The sequence below is a fragment of the Lactuca sativa genome, chromosome 1 (assembly GCF_002870075.4).
Source record: "Lactuca sativa cultivar Salinas chromosome 1, Lsat_Salinas_v11, whole genome shotgun sequence".
Classification (NCBI taxonomy): Eukaryota; Viridiplantae; Streptophyta; class Magnoliopsida; order Asterales; family Asteraceae; genus Lactuca; species Lactuca sativa.
This window is the reverse complement of record NC_056623.2, coordinates 222,684,729-222,698,000: the sequence shown is the minus strand read 5'-3', so window position 1 is coordinate 222,698,000 and position 13,272 is coordinate 222,684,729. Positions and strand designations below refer to the sequence as shown.

At 39.3% G+C, this 13,272-nt stretch overlaps 2 protein-coding genes across 2 annotated transcripts; one reads left to right on the top strand and one right to left on the bottom strand.

Annotated features, from left to right (window-relative positions):
- Positions 1 to 7,499: 7,499 nt before the first annotated feature.
- Positions 7,500 to 8,488, bottom strand: LOC128128414 (velvet complex subunit B-like). The gene is made up of 2 exons (XM_052767315.1): positions 8,466 to 8,488; positions 7,500 to 7,821 (listed from the first exon to the last, which is right to left on the bottom strand). Exons 1-2 carry the CDS (start codon positions 8,486 to 8,488, stop codon positions 7,500 to 7,502), a joined length of 345 nt encoding a protein of 114 aa, XP_052623275.1.
- Positions 8,453 to 9,958, top strand: LOC111904842 (uncharacterized). The gene has a single exon (XM_023900549.3). The coding sequence runs from the start codon at positions 8,702 to 8,704 to the stop codon at positions 9,731 to 9,733; it is 1,032 nt and encodes a 343-aa protein (XP_023756317.1). The 5' UTR covers positions 8,453 to 8,701; the 3' UTR covers positions 9,734 to 9,958.
- The last annotated feature ends 3,314 nt before the right edge of the window (positions 9,959 to 13,272 follow it).

The following is a 13,272-nucleotide window of genomic DNA, read 5'->3' as shown; positions in this document are numbered from 1 at the left end:
TGCAAAAGTGCATCCCCCTATGACTAATCAAAGCCTTGGGCACACCAAATCTCACAACGACATTAGATTTTAAAAACTCTATAACCGTTTTGGCATCATCCGATCTTGTGACTTTGGCCTCAACCCACTTAGAAACATAGTCAACCGCAAGCAGGATGTAAACGTTGGCAAACAAAATGGGAAATGGGCCCATGAAATCAATCCCCCATACATCAAAAACTTCACAAAAAAGGATGGGATTTTGTGGCATTTGGTTCTGTTGTGAAATGTTCCACGTCCTTTGGCACCGTTCACAACTTTTGCAATACAAGTAACAATCGCGTGACATGGTTGGCCAAAATAGTCCACACTCAATAACTTTTCTCAAGGTTTGGTTAGGTCCAAAGTGTCCCCCACAATCATATTTATGGAAAAATTGTAAAATGGAGTGATGCTCTTGTTGGGGCACACATCGCCTAATAATTTGATCGGGACAATGTTTCTACAAATAAGGCTCATCCCACACATAATATTTTGTGTCACCTTTCAACTTGTCTTTTTTAGCACGTGTGAATGTGTCGGGATACATTTTTGTGACCAAAAAGTTAATGATATTGGCATACCAAGGAATAGATTGAGTAAGGGAAAAGAGATGCTCATCCGGAAACTCATCCCACAAAGGGAGAGGAGTTTCATTTGAAGTGATCCAGCTTAGGTGATCGGCAACAAGATTCTCACATCTACTCTTGTCCCGGATTTCCAAATCATATTCACGTAACAATAAAATCCAACAGATGTGTCTAGGCTTTTCATCTTTCTTTGTCATCAAGTACTTAAGAGTTGCGTGATCCGAATACACAATTACCTTGGTACCAAGTAGGTATTGTCTAAATTTCTCCAAGGCAAACACTATGGCCAATAGCTTCTTCTCCGTAGTAGAGTAGTTTCTTTGAGCATTGTCTAGTGTTCTCGATGCATAGTAGATCACACGGTAGGCTCGTCTATTCTTTTGACCCAAAACAGTGCCTATTCCATAGTTACTTGCATCACACATGATCTCAAAGGGGAGATCCTAACTTGGTGCTTGCATGATGGGTGCAGATGTAAGCAACTCTTTGAGCTTGTCGAAAGCTTCTTTGCACGCCACATTGAATTCGAAATCAACATCCTTTTGCAAGAGTTGGCACATTGGTCTTGTTATCATTGAAAATCCTTGATGAATCTCCGGTAGAAACCTGTATGGCCCAAAAAAGAACGAACTTCCCGAACACCAATCGGGTAGATTAAGCTTTGAATAACATCAATCTTTTCCTTATCTACCTCAATTCCTTTCTTTGACTCAATGTGACCCAAAATAAGACCTTGACTCACCATAAAATGGCATTTTTCAATATTTAGAACCAAATTTGTTTCAATACATCTATTCAAAATTTTGGTGAGATTGTTCAAACACTCTTGAAAGGAGTTTCCATATACTGTAAAATCGTCCATGAAAACTTCAATGATATTTTCAGCATACTCCGAAAAGATACTAACCATGCAACATTGGAAAGTAGTTGGGGCATTACATAATCCGATTGGCATACTCTTGTATGCAAAAGTGCCAAATGGACATGTAAATGTTGTCTTTTCTTGGTTTTCCGGTGCCACCGGGATTTGGTGAAAGCCGGAGTACCAGTCTAGACAACAGTTATGGGGTTTCCCAGCCACCCTTTCTAACATTCGATCAATGAAAGGTAACGGGAAATGATCTTTTCATGTGCTTGCATTGAGTTTGTGGTAGTCAATACATACTCTCCACCCGTTTTGCAGACAGTTGGGGACCATCATATCATACATTTGTTGTTCTCAACCACCGTGATTTCCGTCTTCCTTTGAACGACTTGCACCGGGCTCGCCCACTTACTATCTGAGATCAGATAGATCATCCCCACACCAAGGAGCTTCAAAATCTATTTTTTGACAACTTCCATCATTGGCGGGTTCAACCTTCTTTGCATGTCTCGACTCGGCTTGCATTAATCCTCTATCAAGATATTGTGCATACAAGTGGAGGGGCTCAACCCTTTGATATCTGCAATCGTCTAACCCATGGCTTCTTTATGCTCCTTTAACACCTTGAGAAGTTGCTCTTCTTCAAATTCGGTTAAGTGAGTTGAAATGATGATCGGAAGAGTCTCATTGTTTCCCAAGTACGCATACTTCAAATGTTGAGGAAGGACCTTCAATTCTAATTATGGTGGTTGAACAAGGGAGGGTGGAAATCTCGTGTGTGTTTGAGGTAATTCTATTTGCTTCACACTAAATTGAGTGGTTTTCTTGATCTCCAAATTATTAACCAATCTTTCATCTTAGCTAATTTTCCACAATCAAATCCTTTGCTCAAAACCATCTCCAACATGTCACCATTAGATAATTCGAACAACTATTGGGTTAATGGTTCAATAACATCAACAAAACACAAAGATGAAACATCTATAGGATATCTCATAGCATCGTAGATGTTAAAACTTATTGTCTCCCCATCAAAGTCCATCGTTAAGCTTCCCGCATACACATCAATCTTCGTTCTAGCCGTCTTCAAAAATGTTCTCCCAAGTAGAATTATACCCAACTTTGAGGACACTTTTTCATCTAGATCAATCACGTAGAAATCCGCCGGGAAGACCAATTGGTTTACTTATACTAGGACATCTTCCAGAACACCTCTAGGAAAGACACTTGACTTATCCGCAAGAGAGATTATGACACCAATTTCACTTAAAGGACCAATATTCAATGATTTATACAACGAATAGGGAATGACATTAATAGAAGCACCAAGTTCAAGTATGGAAATACTAAAAGTGACATCTCCTATCTTGCAAGGAACCGTAAACATTCCCGGATCTTTACACTTGGGTGGAGGCTTCCTTTGTAAAACCGCGGATGTATTTTCATTCATAGAAATTTACTCATTTCCCTTCAACTTCCTCTTGTTGGTACAAAGTTCTTCCAAAAGCTTTACATACCTAGGGATTTTCTTGATTGCATCAAGTAGAGGGATATTTACTTCCACCTTTCGAAAGGTGTCCAAAATCTCTTTCTCCTCCATTTTCTTCTTTGAAGTTGCAAGTCGTGAGGGGAATGGTGGTTGAGTGGCTAATGGAGTTACTAGAGGGGTAGTCTTCCTTGGGACTCCGGCTTATGCATCGTCCTTGACTATACATTATTTAATGGGAATAACTTATATTTATTCCTCTTCATCCATTGGCTTCTTCTTTGAACTACTCTCTCCAGTTTGTTTGCAACTTCTCAAGGTCACCACATTGATATTTAGGTTCTTTTCGGTTTGAGAATGGAGTTTACCATGGGACTCCAACTTGCTTATGGATGTAACTATAACTCCCATTTGTGCTTCAAGGTTGGAGATACTAGTCCTTGTATCTTTTTGGAATTGTTGGGTACTAGTGGATCGGTATTTGACAATGTGTTCGAGAGACATTCCAGAGCTACTTGGTTGGGATTGAGGGGTTGTTAATGATGATGTGGAGGGTGCGGTTTGCATTGATAATGTGGTTGCGGGTGTTGGTAATGAGGTTGTGGTGGTGGATACGATGGTCTAACCAATGGATTTTTGAGGCAATGGTCTTTGGTTGTAGCTCATGTTGGGATTTGGCTTCCAACTCAAATTATAAGTATTTTGATAACCAGTTGGCTTGTTGTGGTAGTTTTGGAACTTTCCCGTGCATTTACATGTTCTGCATCTTCTTGAAGAATGCGACACATATCCGTAGGATGTCCCATTGTTGCACATATTCCACAAACCATCACTTGGGGAGTTTGTCCCATGGCTAGCTTTTGGACAATGGAGGTTAGATCTTTGATTTGAGATTCGAGATTTGATGCCCCCACTTCATTGTCTTTTTGTTAAGTTTCTCTCTTCATATCTTGGCGAGGGCCAAAATGTTGAGGATTTGTGGTTATGGTGTTAAAGAGTTGTCTTGTTTGTTGTGGAGTTTTGCTAAAGACATCTCAATCACTTGAGGCATCAACTAGTCTTCTCTCTATTAGTAGCAATCCCTCATAGAAGTGTTGAATAAGGAGTTGCTCCGGGATTTGGTGTTGTGGGCAACTATAGCACAAGTTGTTGAACCTCTCCCAATAATCATGGAAAGTCCCATTTTGACGTTGACGGATTCCATAAATCTCATTTCTAAGACTTGAGACTCTTGAAGCGGGATAGAACTTGTCAAGAAAAGCTCCTGCCATATCGGTCCATGAGTTGATTGACCCCGGTAGAAAATAAAATAACCAATCATTTGCTCTATTGCCCAATGAAAAGGGGAATACCCTTAGCTTGATTTGGTCATCGGTTGACCCTTGTGGCTTCATGCTAGTGCAAATAATGTGGAACATCTTCAAGTGCTTTTGTGGGTCTTCATTCTCCAATCCATGAAAAGTTGGGTGGTGATGGACTAAACTTGACTTCAATTTTGAACCTCCTTCCAAAATCGGTTAATTGATACCAGTTGGAGTTTGCGTAACATTGGTTTCTATCATTTGCCTCAAAGCTCTTTAGAGAACTTCTCCTCCATCCGTCATTGCAATTGGTTTGATAATGGGTGGATTTTGTTATAGAGGTGGTGTTTCGGAATTTCTTGGCGAGGGTCGGGACTAGAATCGGGTTCTGTATCACTTGATGAAGCGGGTTCAACCTCCGGATCCCCGTGAGGATTAGAAAGTTGACCACGTTCAATTTGCTTTTCATTCGCCAAACGCCTTGCTTCTTTTTCAAATTTTGGGTCGTAAATCAAGTCAGCTATACGCTAAGATCTGGGCATAGAAAAACAAATTGATTAAAAATAAACCAATCCCCGGCAACGACGCCAAAATTTGGTGGTTGTCGAGGCCAACAAATTAATACTCTAAATATTACACACTAAAATAGTGTACAGTGGTAAAGGGATCGTATCCATGAAGATTGGTTCAATTTAAATCTCTATGTAAATCACTCGTTTAAGTACTTGTAAAACAAAAGTAAAAGTAAAACACGGGGGTTTTAATTCTTTTTGATTGTTTGACAAAATTAAAACTAGCTAGAATGTAAATATCACAAGTAAACAAATAAAAGATTTGATTAAATTCAATAAAGTGAAATTGGTTGATTTTGGGATGCTCCACATGGATGACATGGTTGACTTATCTTTAGACTAAATGGAGTAACACATGTGAATTGGTTTAACATGGCTATAACAATTCATAAGAACAAATTACCTCAAATATTATTAGATATTAAATTGGTTAGAGAAGCTCTAACATATTTGCTTAATTAAAGTCACAAAATCAATGAAGCATATAATCTTGTGAAAATCAATTAGCTTTGAGTTCTAAGAGTCACCAAATCCATAAGATAATCAAATGCTTATATTATCATTATGGAGGAAACATTCCCATGGTTTAAATAAAATGAAAACAAACATATAAACCATTTGTTTCTTACGAACCTCAAAGTCCATTACTTAACCAGTAAATTGATCAACAAAAAATATATGTTCACTCATCCAAGCTCCTGATCAAATATAAACAAACATAACAAGAAGTTTAACTAGAGAACATTTCCATAAATTTCAAACACAAGGTAATAATAGTCTTCAAAACAACAAATCATCCATGGGATTAAACCCTAATCAACCAAGTGAAAATCTAGTCAAGCATGGCCAAAATAAAGGAAATACAAGAATGTTTAGTGGTACCAAACATTGTGCTAAGTGCAAGACGGAAAGAAAATTACACCAATCTTCAATTCTTCAACTTCTTCTCCAATGCTCTTGTGAGCAAAAGAGTGGTTTTCTCCAAGTGTTGGATAAGAATAATGCCTCCAATCTCCAGCAAAAAGGGACTCATTTACGTATTCAAAAAGGTGGCAAACACCATCCACCACCCTTCCACAAATAGAGTCAACAATTGAAAACCCAGATTCAATTCTCCAGTCTTCATGCGGACCGCGTGTGGATCCACGCGGCCCACGTGGATCATGTTGCAATCATCCTTTAGCCCATTTGTAAGTACCATCCAACCCATTCTACTAATTTTTGCTCGAGCCCATTTGTGCAAATTCTTGATAGCCTAAGTATGGAAATCCAAAGCCTTTCCAAGATGCTCCAATGCTCCTTTAGTCTTCTATAGCTCGAATTCTCGTCATCCAGCCCAAAATTTAAGTCTGAAGCGCTTTCTTGATCATGTTGACACCAAGCCCATTTGCACCATTTCAAGTCCATAAACAAATAGCAAGCCTCCAGCAGTCCCACATTCTTTCCACGCCTCCAATAATAAAAAGTCTTCGAAAAATCCAACAAATAAGCTCAAAAGACTGGAAAGCACCCGATAAAGGAGAAAAATAATAAAAGGGAAAATATGCATGAAGATTAACTAAAATGAGATGGTTTTAACTAAAAACAACCTATGAAAAGAAGTAATAAAAACGAAACTATCAGTGGTGGTTAGTGGTGGTAGTCGTTGTGTTGGGTGGGTGGGTGGTGGTGGTGGTGGCAGGTGGTAGTGGTTGGTGGATAGTGATGGACGGTGGGTGGTGGTTGGTGGTGGTGGGTAGTGATGGGTGGTGGTGGCGGGTGGTGGTTGGTGGTGATGAGCAGTGCTTGTGGTGGTGGAGGCGGGTGGTGGTGGGTGGTGATGGGTGGTAGGTAGTGATGGGTGGTAGTGACGGCGGGTGGTGGTGGTTTGGTGGTGATGGTGGTGGCGGGTGGTTATTGTTGGTGGTGTTGGTGAGTAGTGATGGGTGGTGGGTGGTGGTGGTTAGTGATGGGTGGCGGTGACGGGTAGTGGTGGTGGTGGTGGATGGTGGTTGGTGGTTGGTGGTGGTGGTGGTGGTTGGTGGTGGTGATAGGTGGTAGGTAGTGGTTGTAGGTAGTGGTGGCAGGCGGTGATGATCAGTGATGGAGGTTGGTGGTGGTGCCGGTGGTAGTGGTTGGGTTGTGATGGTGGTGGGTGGTGATGGTGGTGGCGGGTAGTGGTGGTGGTGGTGGTTGGTGGTGGGTGGTCGGTCGTGATGGGTAGTAGGTGGTGGGGGGTGGTTGGTGGTTGGTGGTGATGTTGGTGGTGGGTGGTGGTTAGTAGTTATGGTGGTGGCGGGTAGTGATAGGTGGTGGTGGTGGCGGGTGGTGGCTGGTGGTTGGTGGTGATGGGTGGTGGGTGGAGGTTAGTGGTGGCAAGTGGTGGTTGGTGGTGGTGGTGGCGGGTGGTGGTTGGTGTTGGTGGTGGGTGGTGGGTAGTGGTTGGTGATGGTGGCGGGTGGTGGTGATGGGTGGTAGGTAGTGGTTGTTGGTGGTGGTGGCGGGCGGTGGCGATGGGTGGTGGTGGCGGGTGGTGGTGGCAGGCGGTGGTGATGGGTGATGGAGGTGGGTGATGGTGGCGGGTGGTGGTGGTTAGGTGGTGATGGTGGTGGGTGGTGATTGTGGTGGCGGGTGGTGGTTGGTGATGGTGGTGGTGGTGGGTGGGTAGTGATGGGTGGTGGGTAGTGATTAGTGATGGGTGGTGGTCGGGGCGGTGGTTAGTGGTGGTTGGTAGTGATGGTGGTGGTGATGGGTGGTAGGTAGGGGTTGTGAGCGGTGGTGGCAGACAGTAGAGGTGGGTGGGGGTGATGGTGGTGTGTGGTGATGGTGGTGGCGGTAGGCAGTGGAGGTGGATGGTGATGGTGGTGGCGGGTGGTGGTTGGTAGTGATGGTTGGTGGGTGGTAGTTGGTGGTGGTGGTTAGTGATGGATTGTGGTGACGGGTGGTGGTGGTGGTGGGTGGTGTTGGTTGGATGGCGAGTGGTGTTAGTGTGCTTTTTAATTGTTTGTAACTATTTTTTATTTATATGAATTTTATTTTATAATTTTAATTAAAAAAATTATGTTTTTCAAATTTGTTCTCAAATGTTCTTACGATAAAAATGTTCTCGATTGAATACTCCCCGTATATATATATATATATATATATATATATATATATATATATATATATATATATATATATATATATATATATATATATATATATATATATATATATATATATATATATATATATATATATATATATATATATATATATTGTTTAATTACGATTAAAACCTCAAACTAGTTTTCTAAAATGAGTTTTCAAGGCACCATGAAGGTGTCGGTGAAATAGTGGTAATTTGAACACTCCAAGATGGATATGTCCAACTTTCAAATCACATAAGTTTCAATTTCGATATATGTTTTTCACAAAGAAAAATAAATCAGATTACGTTTACAACTTTAGTGATAAAAATAAAAAGGTTACGCTTAAAGTTTGTTACGTGTCACTGAATTTACAACATATTGCTTTTCAAGTAACCAAAAGTAGCAATAGTAAATGAGCTTTATCATTTTATCATTTTGTAATGTAGTTGAAATTGTACAATTCCCCTATTCTTCTAGATAAGCATTAAGTGGTTGGTTGAAACTTGCATATCCCACTAACAATATCACATGGCCGATCGCCATCTCTGTCTGTTTTCCAAACTTTTACAGACACAATTCCCAAATACAAAATCAATATACATCTTTCGATGAAGGAAGTACAAGTCGGTAATAACAAATGGGTTCTCTAAATTCACTTCTCATTCACCCCTTTTCCATGATCAATAATTGTTACTTCATTTCCCTTTCTCACCACACAACCAAAATTCATATATCTTCTCCTTTGATCCATCAAAAATGGCTTACTATGACTATGATGATGGGTATGATGATGGGTACGTGTGGCCTCAAGATCACGCCGCCTATAATGTTGTCGGTTACCAAGATTCTGTAAGTTTTTCTGGTTATGAATCTTATCATCCTAATAATGCATACACTGTTCCCGAGTTTCAAGAACCTCAATTTCTAGATTATTATCATCAAACTCAAGATTATGACTATGATTATGATCACGAGTACTCGTTATCATCTTCTACCCCTGGTATCAATTACTTTGCATATAACTATGTCGAGCCTAAGTTAATTGCTTACGAACCAGTTTCTTGTGATACGGGCTATGTCTCATATCATACACACTATTCCATCTCTTACCCAGAAACAGATTTACAATTTAACGAGCCAGAGTTTGAAGAGTATGATCCAACACCTTATGGCGGTGGTTATGATATTGTTTCTGTATATGGAAAGCCTCTTCCTCCCTCTGATCAAACCTGCTATCCTCGGTCCAACCCCAAGCCGGTTGACCCGAAGTCCAAGCCTGCGGCTAATTCTATCCCTTTGGCTAACCCTAAACCTGATCCAAAGGTTGCGCCCATGTCCAAGCCAGAACCCGAGCCGGTGCATGTTCCGGCTCTTATGCCCATGTCCAAGCCCAAACCCGAGCCTGAGCCGGAGCCGGAGCCGGCTGTGCATGTTCCGATTCTTATGGCCGAGCCATTAGAATCAAGGGAGGAAAGCAATTATCCTGATTATGGATTTGACTATCCATGGCCTGAATATGACCATGGATATGGAATTGGAGTGGGGTATGATTATGGATATGGGAAACAAGTGGTTCAGGTTCCTCCATTTGAATATAGTCCAGAAGTTGTGGAGTTGTGTGAAAATCTTTTTGGGAGTTGGCCTTGTTTGGCTAAGATTAGGAAGGAACAAATGGGTGTTATTAATAATCCAGGAATTAGTACTTGTCCTGAAGATAGACACCTTAGTCCATGGGAAACTTGTGCTAGTTACATATTCGGAACAAAGATCACAAAACGTGATATATAGGTTTGAATCTTAACAACTTTCTTATGGATTCTCACATTTTTGCCAATGAAGCATATATATATGTGGAGACCAATAAAGAAGGTTATGGTAAGATAAATGTTAAGTTGAGTATCTATGTTCGGCAACATATATTCAATCCTCGTTAGCTTATGTTATCATGTAATCTTGTCTTGTTTCCTATGAAAATAAGCATTCAAAATATGAATCTAATGATTGTTGCAATAATCTTATCTCGTATTCATTAGAAATAATTATTTTTAATGAAAAATAAAACGTTACAAAGCTCGGGGTGCTAACTTTGGATAAATGAGCCTCCAAGGTATAGCTTATTTACTTCTGTGTGGCCAGTGTTTGGGATAAAACATGGATTATTAGTGAACCGAGATCAAATGCCAACAATAATCATAAATTGTTTACATTCTCGTATTACCATAACAATAATAGTAATAATAATAACTACAAAGGTGTCCCCCCTTTGGGGGGGGGGGGGGGGGGGGAGGGAAGGTGTCACTTTTCAATGGTAGCCACACTAAAGTACATTGCTATTCTCTGCAATTCGCCTATACATTGCTATTTGTTAACTACAGTAAAGTACATTGTTATTTCTTAATTTGATTACTATAAATGAAAGAGGTTTTCAAAGAATATTGGGTCTAACAGTTTTGATTTAAGAAAATTTTGAAAGTTTGTCCTTTGACATGAATAACATCCACAATTGGTTTCCATTCCTCCACTTGTTCCCCTGTTCATGTAAACTACCATCTTTTTCTGTTTCTTGTTGGAAATGAGCAAACATAGCTTTCGAAACAGCAGTTGGTAATTTCTCATAGAAATGTAATAAATGTGAACTCCTGTGATCACTACTTATCATCCGTTGTGTACCATGTGCTTAACCGGCAAAATAATGGAAAAATAGACATAAAGATGATTTAAATTTGTTTTTAAATGTAAAAATATAAAGTTTACCTCGTCTGTAATGGCTTGAATGTATATGCTCCGACCATAGAGCATAGCTTGCTGATATATCTGCACATAAGCCATGAGGAGAATTATTTTTCACTTGATTAAAGCTACATATATGTAACTTTACATTCGTAAATTTGTTACCTTTATTCCGAAAGCCGGGCTACAATACCAGCAATTTGATTGATAAATCAAGAGGTGGGTCCATTTTGTTTAATACTATTGTTATTTTGATAAAAAGATGTTAAAACATAGAAAAGGGTAAAATCGTCATTTTCAAAACTAACAACGAAGGAGTAAATGTAACTTTAAAAAAATATGCATTTGAGTAGTGAAATTGTAGAGTTAGAAGGGTATCAAGTATTTTTTTAACATAGAGGATATGCTGGAAAGTAAGCTTTCATTGGTTTAGGATGGGATGTCGAAATCCATTGGTCCAAGATTGCTATGAATTCCAACAGAATTCAATTACAAACAAATAAAATCGGTCAAAACAGTCAAAAATTCATCAATACCTGAAAAAAATAACAAAAAAAATTCAAAAGTCAATCCTCACAATATCATAAAGATACTCAATCAAATGCACAAAACAAACCCAACAAATTAGATTCTAATCCTTTAAATTTTTTTAAATTCAATTTTGTAGTCATTAAAAAAACAAAAAAGGTAAAAATCTAAAAATGTTAACGTTGGTCATTTTATTTATGGTCATTTTATTTATAACTCGTTTAAATAATCAGATTCATTCAAATGTGTGATTATAGTTTAGGAAATACATATTAACCGCTTAGTGTTAACATACTTGTTAAACATTAACTACCACATGACTAACGTGTAACACAATAACTTCAAGTTAAAGAAAATATTCAATTTGACCGGACAACAAAGTAATGTAAATTTAAAATATGCCTTGAAAATTATATCTCAAATTCGTTTTATCATTATAAGAAACAAGTTTACATAATTTATTGTTAATCTGTAGTTTTTCATTATAAACTTATTAATATGAATGATAAAAAATTAAAAAGTAGGATCAAAACTTACATCATCGTCATCCACTAATTCCAGAAGCTGAGATCAACCAAGAGTTGTATCTGCACATTCCACTCATGAATCATGACCTTCAAACTCTCAAAGACTGATACGTCCTAACAAAGTTAATGAATTAATATTAAAAACAATAAAATTGAAATACAAAGAAGATGATAATACTGTTTACCTCAGTGTCACAACAGCCACAAACTATATCGTTTCCTTACTTGTAACCCTCAGGTATTTTTTGCAAAAAAAAGTTTAAGGATTTTATGGCAAGATAAAAATGGAATATCCAATTAAATGGTTTATCAGCAGTCACATTGCTCTAGCAAGGATTTGATGAAACGATCGACATCAAATATGTGTTCAAAGTCACATAAAAGCATAATATAAAAATCTTAAATTGGGTTCAATGTAATCTTTACTAAATGGATAAACATTAAAAAAAGATAAATGTACCTTGGATCAGCCAAAAATGATGATTTATCCATTTCTTATATGATTAATATCACATTTAAGTATGTGGCAACATCAACCATGTTAGAAATCTACATAACCAAATCAAAGATAACAACATTAATCATTCAAAATTGAAAAATATAAAAATATTTATGCAATTCTGTAACGACCCAAAAATCTTGACTAAAATTTCGTTTTTAATTTAACTAATAAACCACAAGTGTCAACCATTCATTCAAAACATATCTCATCAGAGTATCATGTCTAAAATATTATTTTATTTTATCAGAGTAAACATCCCAGGCTAAAACTCCTTTGGTGTGTGTGTCATGCGATCACCCCGAGCTCTTCCCTCCGCTACCAGAAGTACCGGAAACCAAAACTGAAAACCGTAAGCACGAATCTTAGTGAGTTCCCCAACGTACCACATACCACATCAACCACATACTGGGCCCCCGCCTGCTGCATCGGGACTTGCCCGACATCGGACTAACTCCGGCATTAGGCCCCGCCCGGCATCAGGCCCCGCCTGGATCGAGCCCCACTCAGTACACATATTTGTTTCTCTTAGGCCCGACGTGTCTCTGGGCCTCACCCTTTGAACACATACAACATATAACATAACACACAACAACCAGCTATCACACTCTACAATACACCAGATCTAAGGCCTCGCCTAACTAGGGTGTCGCCCCTGGCCTGCAACTAATAAGTCATGGAACCCCATCCACACTCTTGTTGTTAGTGAGATACGGGCCCCCGCCCACACTCACCTCTCTCCTATCTCGGGCCTCGCCTTGCTCTGCTACTAAGGAGATACGGAACCCCGTCCATACTATGCTAATGGTGAGATACGGGACCTCGCCTACACTCACCTCCCTACCAGGCACATATAGGTTTCACACAGACAACAAGTATAAACTATCATTCAAACATTCCTTGGGCGCCCGCCCGGCATTAGACCTTGATCCGGAATCACATTCTAGCATACAGTGCCTATGGCTAACCCCCGAGTCTTCCTACTCATAAACTACATGGGCCGGCATTGTGACCGTAGACCCATTCACATAGTGAGGAAACTC